Genomic DNA, 20,432 nt, shown 5'->3' on the forward strand with positions numbered 1-20,432 from the left:
GTCTGAACCTGTTTAAACCAAACAGAAGTGGTTTCCCAGCATAAATTGGCATCATATTCCAGAGACTGCTGTCCATAGTAGTAGCTTTATATTAATACTCTGTTGATTAATATTCAACATTTGCTTTCAAAATACACCAATTATCTCTACCCTGGATACAAAACTGTATCAATACAAAACCCGGCTGTTTACTTATGGATGGCCCATCTTTGTGGTGGCATCTGGCCCAGAAGCATCCGCATCACCTGGGAACTTGTTAGACCTGCATAGTGTTAGGTCCACCCCAGACCTTTTCAATTAGAACTTCTGGAGATGGAGCCCAGTGGTAGGTGTTTGACAAGACTCAGGTGATCCTAATGTGTGCTCAAATTTGAGAACCACTGGCATATTTCACTTTGTTTTACTTTCTTCTCTTCCTGCCCTCATTTTGCCCCCCTTTCTCTTGATTTCCCATTCTTATAACAGGTGTACCAACCTTAATGGAGAAGATGAATTTTGGACCAATATCTTCAAAACTGTGCACAATAGAAGAAACATTCCCATCCAAGGAGACTTCATAAAAATTTATGTTGGTAGATCTGTTGGATGATATTTATAAAGCTGAATATTTTAGTTATGCTATTGCTCTTGAAGTTTAATATTTCTTTTACTTATGTATCTTCTAGTTTATATTACAAGTGAAAGAATTCACATTTAGGTACAAGGAAAAGAAATATTTGTTATGGACTTAAGGTCCAGTATACATTTCTAAGGCTAAAACAAGTTCCTTTCAAAACATATCCCTTCATGATCTGCTAAGATTCTTTGTGTAATGTCAGTTGTATATATAGATATATATATCAGTTTTAAGTTTCTAAAATAAGTACAAATGTATTACTGTAGAACTTGTAGTGAAACTCTTTGCAAGATTGCTATGATATATTGACTGCTGAGTTAATACAGTGGACACCTGGTCCTTATTGATTGGATGAACAGATTTATAAGGCAGAGGATTTTCCACTTGGTATGATGGCTGAAATATTATACAATATTAAGATATCAGGCATTAGCTCCTGCATTACTCATCACTGGATGCCTGTGAAACAGGGTATACATTTTGTTTATTATTCCTTCAGTATTCTTGCCTGGCAAATCCCATGGACAGAGGAGCCTGGCAGGCTACAGTCCATGGGGTTGCAAACAGTTGGACACAACTTAATGACTAAACAATGATAACGATCCTTAGTTCCAAGCCAACTCTGATGCTTTGGTCTAACTCAGGGTAGGTCCATCTGTTTCCACCACCGACCACAGAAACCACTTCTAAGATGGCTGACTCAGGAGTTTTGTTATTAGATTAGACCTAGAGGTAATGGCCTAACTGAATGTCTTTCCTTGGGGCTGCTGAGTAGGGTTTGCAAGTGAAAGAATGACCAGGCCTGAGGGAACCCGCACAGGACCACCCAGACTGAAATGTAACTGAATACCATTCCCTCTCTTCACTCATTTCTGGGAATCTGAGGCTGAATTCAAACCAGGGCAGCTTCCTTGGGGGATAGAGGGCAGATAGCAGGGGCAGGAGTCTGAGAAGCAATATTTATTGCCATCAGACAGTTTATCCTAATTATAATATGTTGATTCTATTTCCTAAAAAAAAAAATTGGACTGGATATTTTTTTTTTTTTTTTTGGATATTTTCAAGATAGAGTCCTTTGGTTTCTTTACTGAAAATCTTGCCTTTTTCTCTTTTATGCCTTAGAATTTTTCCCCAAATTCTCAAAAGGAAAATATGTCAAAGGGACTTAAATAAATGTAGTATTTGTCAAGGTTATGTCTATGAGAGGAAATAATGATTTGTCAGACTTACATGGAAAATGGGAAAACTGACTGGGATTTAAAACAGAAAGCCTGACTCCAATAAAAATTAATTAAAAAAATAAAATAGAAAGGCTGGCTGTATGTGCCTTTCAGATCTTTGTGTGAGCCCCTATGTATGGCCAGTTTTTAAATTGATTAATATGCCCTGTTTCTGCATTTTTAAAGAGATCCAACATTTTTTCGTTTGTTCCTTAAGGGTTCCATCAGTTACTTAAATATTGATCAATATATTTATATTAGCAGTTAGCTATAGTGGGGCAGATCCTGTTTTAGAAATAAATTCTACTGTCATCCATTTCCACCCATCATGTTTGCATAATATAATTACACACTTATATAGTATCAAAATGGTTCCTAAGGGATATACTCAATAATTGGGATTGGGTAGGACTTTTTTTTTTCTTCAAAAAGTAAATAAACTCTGTGTGTGTGTGTGAGGCATATATCCTAGTAGACAGACAGACCCTGTATCTGGAAAATATTCTGGAACAGCCAAATTAATCATTACAAAATGACCAGAGGAGATTGGAGGGATAATTTCTCTTCATTGTGCATTTTTCCATGATGTTTGGGTTTTCTATCTGTGCACATTTAACATCTTTCTTTTTAAAGAGATATTAAGACAAATTATTTGGATGGTAGGTTTACGAGCCACTTTAGCTTTATTCTTGATAATTCTCCGTATTTTTTTAACTGCATGATATACTTTAAACATCAGAATGTCTGAGAATCCAATTTACCATCACAAAAATACATAGCTAAGATTTAGTAAATATGAGGTCCTACTTCAATATTACATTTATTTCATCTTAAAATAACTGAAAACATTGGCCATGGTGGGAGAATGGAATGATGAAAAGGCTCTATTAACAAAAAGCATTTAGGATGAGAAAGTAACATTATAGGTAGGAAGGAAAACATTTGGGTAATGTGGTGCTAGCAATCTCTTAGGCTGCAGCTGTTTTCAGTTACTTATTTTAGCAGCTGAGAGCCCTTTGAAATCTGCAGTTACTGAATAATTTTTCAGGGATGGATGACTTGAGAGACAGTTTCTGCTTTTCCCGTTTGCAACTCACTTGATACAGAAGCATTCTTTTCATCTTTGCTCATGTGTCTTGAGCTCTAGACATAATGACATATTTTCCTTTTTGTTTTTGCTCAGGGATCTGTTGGATGATCCACATATTCCATGCTTTTAGGGGCTGGAGTGATGTTAGAGAAAGCTGCGGTCACTGGACACTTGGTAGCCTGGCTCCCCGGGGATACGCTGCTGTGTGTTTTCCAGGGGTCATTGATCTGTGCTGCAAAGTTGCCATGGTGTTTCAGCAGCTAGAGAACTCTGGTTCCCAGGCTGGGAGGTGGGCCGCACCTGGGACTTCTCTACCTGCATGGCTGTGCCGCAATACGTCTGTGCCCGTGAACCCGCCTCACTAAGTGGGAATGAAGGTGATATCAGCACCTGTGGTGTCTACAAGTGACTCACCTCGCAAGACACCAGTCTCTCTGAACAATTCAAGATAATAGGTATCAGTGGCACTGTTCTGGCTGGTGCACTCAGGTCTACTTGCTTTGGACAGACAAGAAAGTGGAATAACTCATTTCTTTCTGGATGACCTCTTTTGAAAAATGCCTCATTTCATCCTGATTGGAAGAAACCCCTAATCCACTAGGCCAGGAATTTTCTGTGACTAGATTCAATATTTGTGTCCAGGGCTTTGATGTCCAGGAGTGGGGCTACCACTTGAGATCTCATGTGGGCAGCAGGGCACCGGTGTGGGGAAGGAAGTGGTGGCAACTCCTCGGGGCCCTGCCAACTCTGCTTTGACAGCTTGTCCTAGGGCCTGCAGGGGGGTTCTCCTTGGCAGGTGACAGACGATTATCCCTTTGTCTTTCTGGTATTGCTTAGTCAGTAAACCTAAAGAGTCCCTCAAGAGTCCTCTAGGGACCAGTTTCCCCCCGGATTTCTGTTTTAGTTGACAAGGAGGAAATATTTTAATTCAAATTCTCCAGTAAAGAATGAGCACATAGAGGACTTCTTTAGTCACGAACCAAATGTGTTGTGAGCTGCGATCATAGGCTCCCCACTGTTTCACCTACCTTGTTATGTGAATTTCAGCATCATACAGCAGAGAGAGTTTTAAGTTGACTGAATTATCTGCCATGTTTTCTTCCTGGCTTTCGCTATTGAAAGGAATATTAGCAAATTACTGAAAGAGAAATATTAGAAAAGCCCCTTTTCATCAATTCATGACTTCATCATGTTTTACCTTAAGGCTCGGAAACTGATAGATGCCTGATTCTGAAGGTTTTGAAGATTGAAGTCGAAGTTAATAGTGAAAGTCACCTATACACAAAATGAAAACTCATCAATCTATGATGCTTTGTACTCAGGGACCAACATGAAAAAAAAGTGTCCCATAAAAGTAAACTGACTCCTATGTGATTCTGAATTTTATGAAACTTAAGTTTTCTAATTTGTAGAATATCTATGTATTTTTCTACCTTGCCTCAACTTCAGAACTGAATTTACTTAACAAATACATACATCAGGTCTCCCTAATGACTCAGTCAGTAAAGAATCTGCCTGCAAAGAAGGAGACCCAGCTTTGATCCCTGGGTTAGGAAGATCCCCTGGAGAAGGAAATGGCAACCCACTCCAGTGTTCTTGCTTGGGAAATCCCATGGACAGAGGAGCCTGGCGGACTAGAGTCCATGGGGTCACAAAGGAGTTGGACGCGACTTAGCAACTAAACCACCACCACCACCATACATACCACAGGCACTAATACGTGTCTGAATTTGAAGGTTTTGTGCTGATGTAAAATTTGCTTACCACCAGAGGTTAACAAATGATATCCGTGACTATGTGTAAAGCACTTTGATTGGTGTTGGTCAATGTGTTCAGAAAAAACTTTCTATGTTGTATGTGTCTTTGGAAATGAATTGCACGGGGGGAAATCCCACTTTTATTAATAACTTAAAGCATGCAGATATTTAAAAACTTCCTTTAAATATGCAGCCAATTATTTTGTGGTGCCTCTCAAATGATGACACTTAATAAAGAAAGATGGTTCACTGGTGAATTAACACCAATGATGAGAAGGGGCCAGCATGGATTTGGGGATGAAATGGAAGTTGTACCTGTTGTTTGCTCTTTAAAGCAGGGTAGCCCACATTGCAGGTAACAGACTTCTGAGATGAAGCAATCTGGCAGGTCACTTCTGTCCCATCAACCTGAATGAGACCAGAGAAGCAATGATCAATTTTTTTCAATGTCTGTATGTGCGCTTATGCACATATGTGCCAAAAGAAATATAAACCACCTAGACATTTTAGCAGTAAGGTTGTGTTCACACCAAGACTTGAAAATCTATGTACTGTCCAGATGGCTAACATCTACTTTTATCGTTAGACAGGTCACCCAACAAAACAAATAAGTCAGATACTGAAATTTCCCCCAGAAATAAATCATATGTCGTATTTCAGAAGCACAAAATAAATTTAATCCACCATTTAGAAATGCTGTCTTTAATACATACCTTTCTCTCAATATATTTGAAAGTTGTAGTTCCAAGAGAAAAGCAAATAAAATATAGCTTTTGTTTATATTTTAAATAACTTAAAAGAATCATCTTTAGATTTCCTCAGGATTCTTCTCTTTAAAATAAGAAGCTGTCATTTGGCACGAGAAATTGAAACACTAAAGTCAGAATTGGTGTAGAACACTAAATCTATTAAGTTCACAATGACTTGAAACTGGATGAAACCATTTTTAAAATCCTTTCATCAAGTAGTGAATTTGGAAAACCTCAGCTTTTCCCTTCTCTCCTTTTCACTGCTTGGTGGCAGAGGGACCGGGGGGCATTCATGGTCAAGTGTGTTCCTGGTATAGCGATCAAGTCAACATGATTAACTGACCTCACTGGAATGCATTATCTTGGCAGCAGCAAGACCTGTGGTTACAAAGTTTGGGCTGAGCTGTGGGACTCTAATTTCTGACAGCAAGTGCAACTCCCAGCATCTGTGCAGCTCCACGGCAGCCTCATCGCACAGATGGCTTGAGGAGAGTTTACGGTAGAGTCTGGCTACAACTGCCAAGCGTCAGGTCAAAGGAAAAATCTGATCCAAGCCATGAAGCTGAACTGGTCTAGATACACAGCCAGGCTGTGTTCTCAAGTAGTTTAACTAGCTGGGAGCCACAAGGAGTTTCTTCAGAAAACACAGAGGACCTGGAGATTTGAGTAGAAGGAAGACTAATTGACAACAAAAATAGCAGTTAACACCAGAGTGCCTTCACATACCGGCATGGACCAGGAAGCAAAAAACAGGTTTTCTGAAAAATCAACAACAATCTCAGTGTTGTAGGCACTTTCCTTCTTGTTTTCCAGTTTTACTGAAAATGTTAACCTTTTGTTCTGGTTGCTGACAATGAAGGGCTGTTGTCTGTTAACAGTAAAAAGGAGAAAAAAAGAGTCATTACAGTTCTGTTTTCTTTTTTTAAGTCAGCATTCAAATACTTTACTCATTTAAAAAATAATTTTTATATGGATGAGAGAAATTGAAATTTATACTTTTTATATTGAAGTATAGTTGATTTATAATATTAGTTTCATGTGTACAATATAGTGGTTGAATCTTTTTATAGATTATATTCCATTGAAAGTTATTACAAAATAATGACTCTGTTTTGCTGTGTTGTATAATATATATCTTTGTTACTTATCTATTTTATATTTACATAATATTAATAGCTTGTATCACCTAATTACATACCTCTATCATGCTGCGATTCATGGGGTCACAAAGAGTTGGACACGACTGAGCGACTGAACTGAACTGATCTTGCCCCTTCCTCCTTCCCTCTGCCCACTACTAGTTTATTATTTTTCTATTTCTGTTCTGTTATGTACATTTGTTTTGTTTTTTAGATTCTCTATATGAGTGAAACAGAATATTTGTCTTTCTCTGACTTATTTCATGAAGCAAAATACCCTCTAGGTCCATCTACATTATTGCAAATGGCAGAATTTTATCCTTTTTATAGTTGAGTAATATTCTATTATATATATAAATGTGTATACATAAATATGTATATACATGTGTATGTTACATCTTCCTTTATCCATTCATCTATTGATGGACACTTAGGTTGCTCCCATGCCTTGACTATTGTACATAATGCTGCTATAAACATTGGGGTACGTCTATCTTTTCGAATTAGTGTTTTTGTTTTCTTTGGATGCATGTCCAGGAGTAGAATTGCTAGATCATATGATAGTTCTATTTTTAGTTTTTTGAGAAACCTCCATACCGTTTCCTATAGTTGGCTGCACCAGTTTACATTCCCACCAACAGTGTAAAAGGGTTCCATTTTCTCCACATCCTCACTAACATTTGTTGTTTATGTTCTTTTGATGACAGCCATCCTGCCAGGTAGGAAATGGCATGATAAAATCATGGTTTTGATTTGCATTTCTCTGATGAGCATTTTTTTTTTTTTATTAGTTGGAGACTAATTACTTCACAACATTTCAGTGGGTTTTGTCATACATTGATATGAATCAGCCATAGAGTTACACGTATTCCCCATCCCGATCCCCCCTCCCACCTCCCTCTCCACCCGATTCCTCTGGGTCTTCCCAGTGCACCAGGCCCGAGCACTTGTCTTGATGAGCATTTTTTATGTGCCTGTTGGCCACTTGTATGTCTTCTTTGGAAAAATGTCTATTCAGGTCTTCCTATTTTATTTTTTATTCCTATTTTTTAAATCAGGTTTTTGGTTTTTTGACATTGAGTTGTACAAGTTGTTTATATATTTTGGATATTAACCCCTTAGCGGTCATATCATCTACAAATATTTTCTCCCATTCAGTGAGTTATCTTTTTGTTTTGTTAATGGTTTCCTTTGCTGTGCAAAAGCTCTTAAGTTTAATTAGGTCTCACTTGTTTGTTTTTGCTTTTATTTCTTTTGCTTTCAGAGACAGAGACAGAAGAACTACTGCTACAATTTATGACAAAGAGTGTTCTCCCTCTGTTTTCTTTCTAGGAGTTTTGAGGTTTCAGGTCTTATATTTAGGTCTTTAATCCATTTTGCATTTATTTCTGTGTTTGGTGCAAGAAAACGTTCTAATTTTATCTTTTTTACATGCAGCTGTCCAGTCTTCCCAGAACCACTTATTTAAGGGACACTCTTTCCTCCATTGTATATTCTGGCCTTTGTTGTAGGTTAATTGACCATAAGTAGATGGGTTTATTTCTCTCTATTCTGTTCCATTGATCTATATGTCTGCTCTTGTGCCCAAACCATGCTCTGTTGATTACTGTAGCTTTAAGGCGTAACCTGAAGATACTTCAAACTTTGTTCTTTTTTATCAAAATTGCTTTGAAAATGTGGAGTCTTTTGTGGCTCCATATAAATTTTAGAATTATTTGTTCTGGTTCTGTAAAAAACGTCATGGATATTTTGAGTGGGATTGCATTAAATCTGTAGTTTGGTGTGGACATTTTAACAATATTAATTCTTCTAATCCAAGAACACAGGATATCTTTCCATTTCTCTGGATTATTTTCAAATTCCATTATCAATATTTTATAGTTTACAGAATATAAGTCTTTCACCTCCTTGGTTAAGTTTATTTCTAGATACTTTGAAATTTAGATTTTAAGGATTTTTAGGAGTTATGACATTTCTATTGTAGAAAAAAATTTCCATAAACAATCACTTGAATAAAGTAATCTAACATGTCTTTTATTTCTACAATTTTCACTGTACTTTAAAGTAAAACTTACTGAGTAGCTGGCAGCTGCTGAACATTTAGAACTAGATCAGAAATGCAAACTCCATCATCACCACAGTCTTTATGGAAAGGGATCTACAAAAAAAGAGAAAAACAATCCCAGAAATTTGCTATTGAGTTAAACAAGCAAATTGTAGAAGAACACATAATAGTATTATTCCATTTATATGAAGTTCAAAACCTTGTGAAACTAAACCATATTTTAGGAATATATACATGTTTAGCAACATCAGAAAGAAAAACATTGATAAATGCAAAATTCATGATGGTGGTGCTCCCTGGGGGTGCAGGATAAAAGTGGATATGATAAAGAGTATGGAATGATACAGAGAATTTCAGAGGTACTGGTATCATTTTATTTTTTTTTAATGGGTTGTGAACACAAGGTGTTCCCTTTATTGTTATTTATTTCTTCCATAAGCATTTACTGAGCACCTATGACGGGGCAAGCACTACTCACAGTGCTGGAAATAGAGCAGAGAACAAGGAAAACAAAAATCCCTATCTTCATGGAACTTACCTGCTGGTGAACTTTCCATAAGTAACTGTACTTCAATTAGAAAATTACCAACTTAGGCTATGTCCTAAGTATCTCTCAAACACTAAGGCAGTGACTGAAACTTTGCCGGCTAGTCGGGAATCCCAAGAAAGGCAAGCCGCACTTACACTGAAGACCTTGACCGTCTCAGAGTAGGCTTCAAGGGCAGGGTTAGTGCCAGGGTTTTCCAGACTGATGTTCATACACAGATTCAGAGGGCTGATAGTATCAGAGGGCTCCTAAACACACACAGAGTTAGTGGATTAGGGCATGGCAGCTTCAAACAAGAAAATGACCACACATGTGCTCACAATTAAACACACAGTCCACTCTCGGTCATGCAGAATAGCTCTGTTTTGAACTTTCAAGGCTCTTGCTCCTTCACTTCTATCCTAAGTCTGCTGTTAGCCTCTCCACTTCTAAGAGACTTCTAACTTGGGCTCAGTAAAAATCTGAAGCAGTGATTCTTAGGTAAACTCATCAGTCATTTCATTATTTATATAATGATCAATATTTAGATAAGATATCCAGTTTTCAATGCTCAGAAGATCCCTCTGTCAGTACTCAGCTCTTGGGTTGTTGGCCATGTTCTTCCCATTCCTACTGCCAAGACTTTTGGCATCTATAGGTGTCCTGACCAGATCTCTGGAAGAGAATATCATGACCCGGAAGGGAAAGTGCCCAGGGTTCACTGTCAGGAATGAACAAGGGCACCCCCCTTCCTAGTCTCCAGTCTACAAAACCAGATGAAAGTGCTTCCCATACGCGAAACTAAGCTCCCCAATTTCCAGCCTAGCTGTCTGTTAGGACTCTTTCGCATGTAGAAAATGATGCACGTATCACTCAGCAGGCGTTAAAATCAACTCTGTCCAGCTGTAAGTAGGAAAGTTCCTCTTTATCTCTAGTAAAGATGGTGGAGGATTTGCAATGCTCCAAGAGGCCTGGGCTGCTTCTAGTTTTTGAGGTTTTCCCATCTATTGAACAATGAAAATAATGCCAAATCAGGGCTGCAGACACCATCTAGCATTCTTCTTCAAGAAAGAAGAATGCCTGTACATTGGTAAGCACTAAAAATCAAATTTTCCTTTTTTTAGGAGTGATATCTTTATCTCAACAGGACTTCTGTCTTGAGCCCTTTGGACAGGGGGTGGGGGGTGGGGGCAGTGACTTCCTGACTACAAGGAAATGTATCCTCAGCTGCAGGGCTGGCACATAGGATGGACTTTGGTATTGATAGCAAATACGGTGTTACCTGGAACAACACCTCTCAGCTGACCACAGTTATACACACCTTGTAAAAACTTCACATGTACACATGGGGGCGAATAGGAGATGTGTTTATACACACGTAGTAGTTTGGTCACTCAGTCATGTCTGACTCTGTGACTTCATGAACTGTAGCTGCCAGGCTCCACTGTTCATGGAATTCTCCAGGCGAGAATACTAGGGTGGGTTGCCATTTCTTTCTCCAGTTTATATATATACATACATACACTACATCCTGGCTGTCTTAGTTCCCCCACAATGGATTACATGTTTAATTTGACCCACCACTTAGCACAAGGATAAGAGAGAATGGAATCTGGCTTTTATTCCTTTAAAGAAGCTGCATAACTGGCACATTATCAACAAAAAAAGTCCAGGCCTTCACAAAGAAGAAATCTTCAACTCAAACAATAAATTACTCAACTGATTTTAGTTCATCCAACTCTTTGTTCTTTCAACTCTTAGCACTTCTTGAGATGCGATTTCTGTATCATTCATCTACTTGAGAAATGTCTGGGGATGCCCCTTAGACACATTCACTGGATCGAAAGGGAATTTCTGCTGGGGGCTTCCAGCATACAGATCTTATAAAAATTTCCTTGGCAATTCTTATGTATCTTAAACTTTGAGAACCACAGTCTAGGAAAAGTTCTTAAATAGCTCTTATAAAAATAGTTTCCTGAATAAATTATACTTTAAATACTATAACCTGGCTTTTGGGGGGAAATAGTCATGTAATTTATAAGATAAGCTTTTTTAGAAATTTTCTTCTGAGAAGCACTTTTTCTACTTTGGAGAATTTCAAAATCCATGTGAACTGTAGTAATTAGGGCATAAGATTAGAGCAAAGAATTTTTACCTCATAATCTACCATCCTTCACTTATATCAATTTAAATCCAGAAATGAAAAGGGAAATTAGAGTTATTCTTTTCAATCATTTAAAAATAAATAAATATTCTCCTGATATGAAAATGTCAATATAAAATTTATTGTCAACTAAAAGTCCTTCCTACTAAACATTTAAGAAAGCACTGTCTTTGATTTCTTGAAGAATCTTATTTTTAGCCCTTTTACTTGCCATCCCAAGTAAAATTTAATGCAACTAACTTATAAAATAGCATGTGGCCATACAGATTAGTGTAAAGGAAATATACTCCTATTCATAGACCAAAAAAAGCACTAATTAGAAGAGCAAGGGTTCTTCTCACTCATAAGCCTCCAATTCAGGCTTTCACCATTCATTAGTCTTTAAAAAGAAAGGAGATGAAAGAGATGACTCTGAGGCTCACCTGTATGTGGATGATGTACTCAGAACAGCGCTGCACTTGACTTACTATCATGGTCTTCTGCAAGCACCTTTCATTATTTTCCTTAAATAACCCCCTGGACATCACTCTGGATGAAAACTGGTCTTCATCTATTGTGATGTTATACACAATGGCTATAATAAAAATCATAAAGAAATGTCATTACAAGTACATTTTTAAGGAAAAAGCATTCCTGTTTTATCGTGTCTTACTGGGTTAAATCTCTGACTACAAGAAAACAAAAACCAGTCTTCCTTTTGATGGACTGTGAACCATGGCTAGCCTGTGATATTTGTAACTGCAGCTCTGGTATGATGTATGTTGACTGTGGATACAGAGAAATGTGATTCAAAGAAATGTGATTTGACGCAGTGGAAGGAAAAGTAGACTTGCCACCGGGAAATCTACTGAATGAAGTTGGTCAAATTATTTCCCCAAATAACAATTTCATTGTCCATAACATGGTGACATGAAAAGGAAAGGAATTATTATTGAGGGCCTACAATTGAACACATTCTTATATGTTATGTAAGTTTTACAATAAACCTGGAACATGGATATTATTATCCTATTTTCAGATAATTAACAAAATATTATTCTGTTTTTCAAAATAATTCACCTCAGCTCACACAGCTAGGGCATGGTCAGAAGTAAAGTTTGAGTAATTCTGAAACCAGACCCCATGTTCCTACTATTTCTATGCAGTTTAGAGGATTCACTGTTATTTGAGGATTAAATCAGATATTCTAAGGCGAAATGTACAGTGCCTTGCATATTCCAAAAGCTTACTTGGGGGAAGTCATGCTACACTGCAATAACAAGTGTTGAATTTGACAGACTTGTTCTGAATCTTAATCTCATCATTGACAAGCTTTAGGCAATTTTCTTAATCTCCTAGAACCTCCATTTCTTCATCTATAAAACAGAGATAATAATACTAACATAGGGAAATGGAAATGAGAAACATATGTGATAAAAACTGATGTCAGTAGCTAATGTCCAACTATCAGAACTTTCAATAAAATCTGTTGGCTACCCATCCAACACTGAGAAGATCTGATACTATTAGTAGCATCAACTGCATTACTTGGGATTATTCTGTCTTATTATTTCCAAGAGTTGATGTTTTTGAACTGTGGTATTGGAGAAGACTCTTGTGAGTCCCTTCAACTGCAAGGAGATCCAACCAGTCCATCCTAAAGGAAATGAGTCCTGAATATTCATTGGAAGGACTGATGCTGAAGCTGAAACTCCAATACTTTGGCCACCTGATGTGAAGAACTGACTCATTGGAAAAGACCTTGATGCTGGGAAAGATTGAAGGCAGGAGGGGAAGGGAACGACAGAGGATGAGATGGTTGGATGGCATCACCGATTCAATGGACATGAGTTTGAGTAAACTCCGGGAGTTGGTGATGAACAGGGAGGCCTGTCATGCTGCAGTCCATGGGGTCGCAAAGAATCAGACATGACTGAGCAACTGAACTGAACCAAGAGTTTAAAGGTTAACTATACTTCCAAAAGCATTCTATATGTGACCTTTCAAATACCTACTAGAAGTGATGTATAATTTTTCTTGCTCTGAATACTTCATGAGGTTAACAAAGATAAAATACAAAGGAATCAAGAACTACAAATAAGTAGTGAAAATAACACAAAGGAAAAGTAATGGCAGGGAAGAGATGGTAGCTAGGACAAAGTTAGTGCATGTGGAATGACAATATTTCATTTTTTCCAAAATGATACATAGTTATATAGGCAATATGATAATCCTTTTTATGTTATTAACTTCAAACTGGAGTGTGAATCTGAAGCAATAAATAATAGAAGTCATATGCTTTGTAAATTGACTTTTCAAAGTCACAGAGATGGGATTTCTGTCTCACACACTATTATTGCCAGGCAAGTAAGTGATGAAGGATCATGACCATGTGGACCTAATGCATCAAGAAGAGGATTCAAAGGGAAAGGTACCCAATGGTGAGACCCTAGACAACAGGTGGGAGGGAATAAAATTCTCTGAGAGCAGAAAATGCCTTTCAAGTGTGTGGTAACAGAAGAGGTGGAGTACAGTCAAAAATTGGGAGAAGAAGCTTGACACAAACCCATGCTTCTGGGACAGCAGAAGTTACCTACCTGTCATTTCTGCCAACGAATAGATTTTCCAAATTAACTTTTTATATTTAATGTTTTATTCCTCCAGCTTCATTAAGATATCATCGACATATAACATTGTGTAAGTTTAAAGCATACAACATAGTGATTTTATACATTGCAAAACAATTACCACAAAAAGGTGAGTTAACATATCCATCACTTCACAAAGTTACAATTTCTTGTGTGTGGTGAGAACTTTTAAAATCTAGTCTCTTCTAACTGTATACAATACAGCATTATTAACAAAAATCACCATGCTGTACATCCCATCTAGCCATTTCATATTTAGACAGTAATGGTTTCCAACTCAACTTTCATGGCTACTCAGATGAATGTGTTAAAAGGCAGGTGTGTGAAAAGTGCTCCTCAGAGCTGGGTCAGTGTTTGAACACTTGAAAGGAAAAATGCCAGATGAATATGAAAAATAGGAACTATGGAAGGCATGTTAAGACATTAATATAACTTTGTGTTCCTAGCCTTCTTATTTCTTCTATGAATCGTGACAATGTGCCTCTATATTTTTACCCTTTAAGTTAATTTGTTCACCACCTAATAAAATAGCTGTAGTCAATCCTAACAGAAATCAACCCTGAATATTCACTAAAAGGACTGATGCTGAAGCTGAAACTCCAATACTTTAGCCACCTGAAGCAAAGAGTCGACTTATTAGGGAAGACTTTGATGCTGGGAAAGATTGAAGGCAGGAGGAGAAGGGGACAACAGAGGGCAAGATGGTTGGATGGTATCATCGACTCAATGGACATGAGTTTGAGCAAGCTCCGGGAATTGGTGATGGACAGGGAGGCCTGGCGTGTTGCAGTCCATCGGGTTACAAACACTCAGACATGCCTGAATGACTGAATAACAAGGAACTACAGGTTTCTGAAAATTAGAGCCAAAATCTGATAGAGAGGGTATGTATGCATAACTGAGTCACTTTGCTATACAACAGTAAGTAACATAACATTGTTATTCAACTACACTTCAATTTAAAAAAATCTGATGAAAAGGACGAGGACCCACGAAACAGCAGCAAATGAAAGAAAGTAGTATTGGATTAAGTGCTAAAAATCAATGGTTACATATTGAAGGAACTGAGATAACTGGAGCAGGAGAGATGGAGGTAAAATGCAGTGGTTAGAAAGACTTCAGGGAATTGTAGGACCTCAGCCAGGATGCCAAAGACAACTGGACCAATCTAGAGAGAGTAAGACTGCCCACAGTCTTCCTTACTCTCAGACTTTCCCTCACTTCACTGGATTATTTGTTGTTATTGTTCAGTCACTAAGTCATGTCCAACTCTTTGCAACCTCATGGACTGTAGCACACGAGGTTCCTCTATCCTTCGCTATCTCCCTGAGATTGCTCAAACTCATGTCCATTGAGTTGGTGATGTCATCCAGCCATCTCGTCCTCTGTCGCCCCCTTCTCCTCCTGCTTTCACTCTTTCCCAGCATCAGGGTCTTTTCCAATGAGTCAGCTCTTTGCATCAGGCGACCAAAATATTGGAGTTTCAGCTTCAGCATCAGTCCTTCCAATGACTATTCAGGGTTTATTTCCTTTAGGATTCACTGGTTTCATCTCTTTGCTGTCTAAGGGACTCTCAAGAGTCTTCTTCAGCATCACAGTTCAAAAGCATCAATTCTTTGGTGCTCAGTCTTCATTATGGTCCAGCTCTCACATCTGTACATGACTACTGGAAAAACCACAGCTTTGACTATATGGATCTTTGTTGGCAAAGTGACATATCTGCTTTTTAATATGTTGTCTAGGTTGGTCATAGCTTTTCTTCCAAGGAGCAGGCATCTTTTAATTTCATGGCTGTAGTCACCATCTGCAGTGAATTTGGAGCCCAAGAAAATAAAATCTTCCACTGTTTCCCCATCTATTTGCCATGAAGTGATGGGACCAGATGCCATGATCTTCATTGTTTGAATGTTGAGTTTCAAGCCAGCTTTTTCACTCTCCTCTTTCACCTTCATCAAGATGCTCTTTAGGTTCCTCTTTGTTTTCCGCCATTAAAGTGGTATTATCTGCATATTTGAGGTTGTTGATATTTCTCCCTACAATCTTGATTCCAGCTTGTGATTCATCCGACTTGGCCTTCCACATGATGTACTCTGCATAGAAGTTAAATAAGCAGGGTGACAATATACAGCCTTGACATACTCCTTTCCCAATTTTGAACCAGTGAGTTGTTCCATGTAAGGTTCTAACTGTTGCTTCTTGACCTGCATACAGGTTTTGCAGGAGGCAGGTAAGGTGGTCTGGTATTCCCATCTCTTTAAGAATTTTCCAGTTTGTTGTAATCCACACAGTCAAAGGCTTCAGTGTAGTCAATGAAGCTGAAGTAGATGCTTTTCTGGAATTCCCTTGCTTTCTCTGTGATCCAGTGGATGTTGGCAATTTGACCTCTAGTTCCTCTGCCTTTTCTGAATCCAGCTTATACATCTGAAAGTTCTTGGTTCACATAATGGATTATTTAGAAAATATAAAACTCTGGGCACAAATTATACATTGTTTTATACTTTCTCTCTCATTATTTCATGCTTCTTAAACTTTCAAGAATAGAAATATTTTATCCTCATACTGAACACACTCTATTATGGCATAGCCAACTCACCGTGGACTCAACTAATACAGACTCAAGTTCAATGTAATTTGCATGTGCCCATGGTTTTCTGTTAGGAATGTATGGGTAAGAGAAACTTAAAGGATAGACTAGAAGAGGCCACAATTATGTCATTGATTTCATGACTTTCTGCAGCAGAATGTGACCTTCTAAGGATGACAGAGGAAGATCTAAAACACCTTCCACACCTAATTAACCATTCTCAGGCACCTCAAATATATGGCAATTCAAGTGTCTGCAAGACCCTTGTTTCTTTTGGTTTCCACATCCCAAGCATAGTTTAAATCAGGACTGAAACTCTATAAGCAAACCTATCTCTTGTGCAGATTATTTCATGTTTACTCACCCACTTGATTGTTTTGATTAGTAGGTCTAAACTTAGCACTGAAGCAGAGTTTAAGTTTTATCTCAGCATTTTTGTTGAGCAAAGTGATTTTTTTTGGTGTGAATGAAGCATCTACAGATACATCAGCAATGCTCTGTGACCTGAAAGACCAATGTTTAAAAAAAATTATTCTCAGGAAGCTACCCAGAAAAACTAGTCTTAGCACCTTGTAGGAATGTGACCACAAAACAGCATTAACCTAGCTTAACTGCTCCCCTCAAAACATGGATTTGACTCCTTGTGTCTTGACTTTTTAGATGAATCAAACTCACCTTCAAAGAAAAAAGTTTGGCCATCATGGCTATTTTAAAAGGGAATGTCACAGTACAGGAAGTATATGGCCTACCACGCATGAAGTCTACCAAGGTGGCCACAGGGGGAAGTTCACTGAAAGGTATGATTTCTTACAAAACTGCTTCCAAAGCAGCCATATAATTATGTCATCACACCTTGTATTTTTCTAATGCTACTCTTAACTGTATTTTATTTAGTAAATATATTTTCTTTTTTTCAAAGCCTTAAATATCACATGTGAATTTTATTTCTTCCACATGAAGATTTCATTAAAATGATGCACTAAGGCAGTGGTCCCCAACTTTTTTGGCAGCAGGAACTGGTTTCGTGGAAAACAATTTTTTCACGGACTGCAGAGGGGTGGGAGATGGTTCACACCAGTAACGGGGTGGCAGATGAAGCCTCATCTGCTCACCTCCTGCTGTGTGGCCTGGTTTCTAACATGGACTAGTGATTGGGGACCTCCGCACTAAGGAACTTCTCAGTGGTCCAGTGGTTAAGGCTCCGTGCTTCCACTTCAAGGGGCACAGGTTCAGTCTCTGGTGGAGAAACTAAGAACCTGCCTGTCGTGCGCTGAAAGAAAAATGATGCACGAAAAACAATGCATTTCATCCTTTAAAAGCACAAGTGAGATACGGTAAATAGTTTCATTGAACTCAGAGTGTGATTTACTCAATACCCAATTTCTTTCTGTTCTTCACATACTTGGACATTTAAAGCATATTTTTCAACAGACATGAATGGATAACTGAACTATAATTTCTTGGAGACTCCTGATAGAATTCTGTTTCTTTCTGGTTCCATTCCTTCACCAGCCCAATATATTTATTTTTACCCTTACTCACTTGGCTCTTGAATCCCTTATTGTCCCCCCCTGCTCTTCAACTCCTCCTAAGGTCAATGAGAGGTCAGCTAAACCTAAATAATGGCTTCTTGTTTATGACTAATAATTGTAAAAGATACCTTTTAACCACAGGAGAAGTTGTACTTCACTTGTGTGGCCTTGGTATTCAGTATTTTTAGAGCATTCTCATGAGAATTCTTTTCTACAAGTTGAGGTAATAAAAAGATAATACTCAGAAATATCCTTAATACCATTTCAAGAGCTTTATCTTCTCAATACACTTTTTCTGTTCATTTAAAGAGGAGAGAGACTTGTTTCTAATGTTAAGCAAGTATTTTTTTTTTCCTACCAGGAAAAACATACTCCTTCCTCTATGCAAACTATGACATACAAATGTCTTAGAGTGTTATATAATGCCTGTGACATTTTCACAATACTAGCAAAGCAATCTGCTCTACTTAGCAGGCCATGTGTTCGTTAACTAGTTTGTGTCTGGCTCTCAATGACTCACCAGAGCTGAACGACCTGTCCAAAGGCCCCCACGGACACATCGGTGATGGAATCGCCATTTAAATCTCCATAGCCATCCAGGGATCTCCCAAAGTACTGGAGGTGGCTACTAAAGGCTCTGTCGGACCCCAAGATTTTCTAAAAGAGCAAGTTTGAGATGAAATTATAGCTTGTGACAACTGAAACAGAAAAAAGCATCTACATTGCCCTGGTATATTCTTTCTATGGCCATTTCTCAGATTGTTTTATTCTCCACAGAACTCCATTGATTTTTCATAGCTCATCTGATCTGATTATTATTCTTGCAGCCACATTTTCATCAAAGCAAACAGCATGAATCTCTCACATAAAGCAACAAGCCAGCACAAAGCAGTGAGAGATCAGCGAACTGGAGAAGGAACTGATGCAGGTTTGGGTCCTGATTCCTCTCCTAGCTCATTTCCTTCAGATCTTTACTCAAAAGCTGCTTCTCAGTGAGGCTTTCTTGGTCACTCACTCAAATACTTGATACCTCCTAGCCCTGAAAATTTATTCCATATTTTAGTTTTTTTTAAATTCTTTATCATTTACTACTCTCTGGAATACTTTTCTTACTTATCTTCTTTCCCTCTGTCTCCTTCACAAGAATGAAAGATCCATACAAAGCACAATTTTGACTGTCCTGTTCTTTACAGTATTCCCAGAGTCTAGACAGGGCTTGACACACAGTATGGGTTCACTAAGTATCTGATGAATAAGTGAATTAAGTTATAAAGTAAGAGGGATGGATTGGATGGTCCACATAATACTCTTTAGCTCTAACACAATGTAACTCACTCACATGTAAACAAACTACTATAAAACTATGGATTACCTGAGAATACCTCAAGCGAATCATGCCCTCATGACCGTTGTAGATGTACACAGCTCCAGAGTTCTGATTTTCCAAAGGTGAACCAACAATCACGTCATTAAAGCCATCCATGTTGATGTCTGAAAGAGCTGCAATTGCTGAACCAAATCGAGCATTTTCAAGACCCTTGGGGCCTTCCAGAAATTGGTGCCAATTCAAAATGCCCTTGCAGAGAGGGAAAAGGGGGACAATTAAAGCCAACCTTACATTAATAAATATATACTACTATATATTTATAGTAGTATAAATATAGGTATAAAATAGATAACCAAGGACGTATTGTATGGCACAAGGAATTATATTCAACAGTTTTAGTTACCTAAAAAGGAAAAGAATCTGGAAAAGAATCTATCTATCTACATACCAACCTATGTACAAATGAATCACTGTGCCATACTGAAAATAAGGTCATAGGCTATCTGCTCATAAACCAAGGTGAAAAGAAGCAATTCTTTTATGTAGGCTGGCTGCACAACCTACATAAGAGTGTCCATTTCTTTGTCTTTTTTCCCCTTAATATTAGGATCTTCACTCATCTGTTTTCAAAATTTTTTGATTTAAAAAATTTCTGGTAAAAATCTACTAAACTCTACAATAAAATTAAGGTAGAAACAAATAAAACACAATATCTTAATGTAGTCTTTTACTTAAAAGCTATTGAACAACAGTGGCATAATTATAATGGTATAGGAAGTGAAAGATGAGATTGTTAATATTCCATTATATAAAACACTGAATATTTCTGCCAAAGAAAAGACATTTTCCTGAAAAAGATACAATTGTGGGCTCTTTTTTTTTTTGTTGTTGCAGATTTTGAAATCAAGAATGGAACTATTTCATGACTTCATAAGAAAGCAATGCTCTTCAGCCATGAAACTGAGTCTGTTTTGATTCTTTCTCCTCTATAATAATCCTACAGAAATTAATTTATTACTGAGTCTGGTAAAATCCT

At 37.8% G+C, this 20,432-nt stretch overlaps 1 protein-coding gene across 1 annotated transcript in view; it reads right to left on the reverse strand.

Annotated features, from left to right (window-relative positions):
- The window catches only part of ITGA2 (integrin subunit alpha 2), a 106,402-nt gene that overhangs the window by 14,874 nt on the left and 71,096 nt on the right, over positions 1 to 20,432 (reverse strand). Inside the window, exons 14-24 of the mRNA XM_061129812.1 lie at positions 19,442 to 19,645; positions 18,590 to 18,726; positions 16,902 to 17,041; positions 11,749 to 11,900; positions 9,321 to 9,431; positions 8,647 to 8,729; positions 6,159 to 6,300; positions 4,999 to 5,091; positions 4,125 to 4,201; positions 3,955 to 4,038; positions 476 to 578 (exon numbers count right to left, since the gene is read on the reverse strand). Coding sequence (XP_060985795.1) covers positions 476 to 578; positions 3,955 to 4,038; positions 4,125 to 4,201; positions 4,999 to 5,091; positions 6,159 to 6,300; positions 8,647 to 8,729; positions 9,321 to 9,431; positions 11,749 to 11,900; positions 16,902 to 17,041; positions 18,590 to 18,726; positions 19,442 to 19,645 — 1,326 coding nt within the window. The remainder of the gene's footprint in view (positions 1 to 475; positions 579 to 3,954; positions 4,039 to 4,124; positions 4,202 to 4,998; positions 5,092 to 6,158; positions 6,301 to 8,646; positions 8,730 to 9,320; positions 9,432 to 11,748; positions 11,901 to 16,901; positions 17,042 to 18,589; positions 18,727 to 19,441; positions 19,646 to 20,432) is intronic.

Source organism: Dama dama, chromosome 25 (assembly GCF_033118175.1).
Source record: "Dama dama isolate Ldn47 chromosome 25, ASM3311817v1, whole genome shotgun sequence".
Taxonomy (NCBI): Eukaryota; Metazoa; Chordata; class Mammalia; order Artiodactyla; family Cervidae; genus Dama; species Dama dama.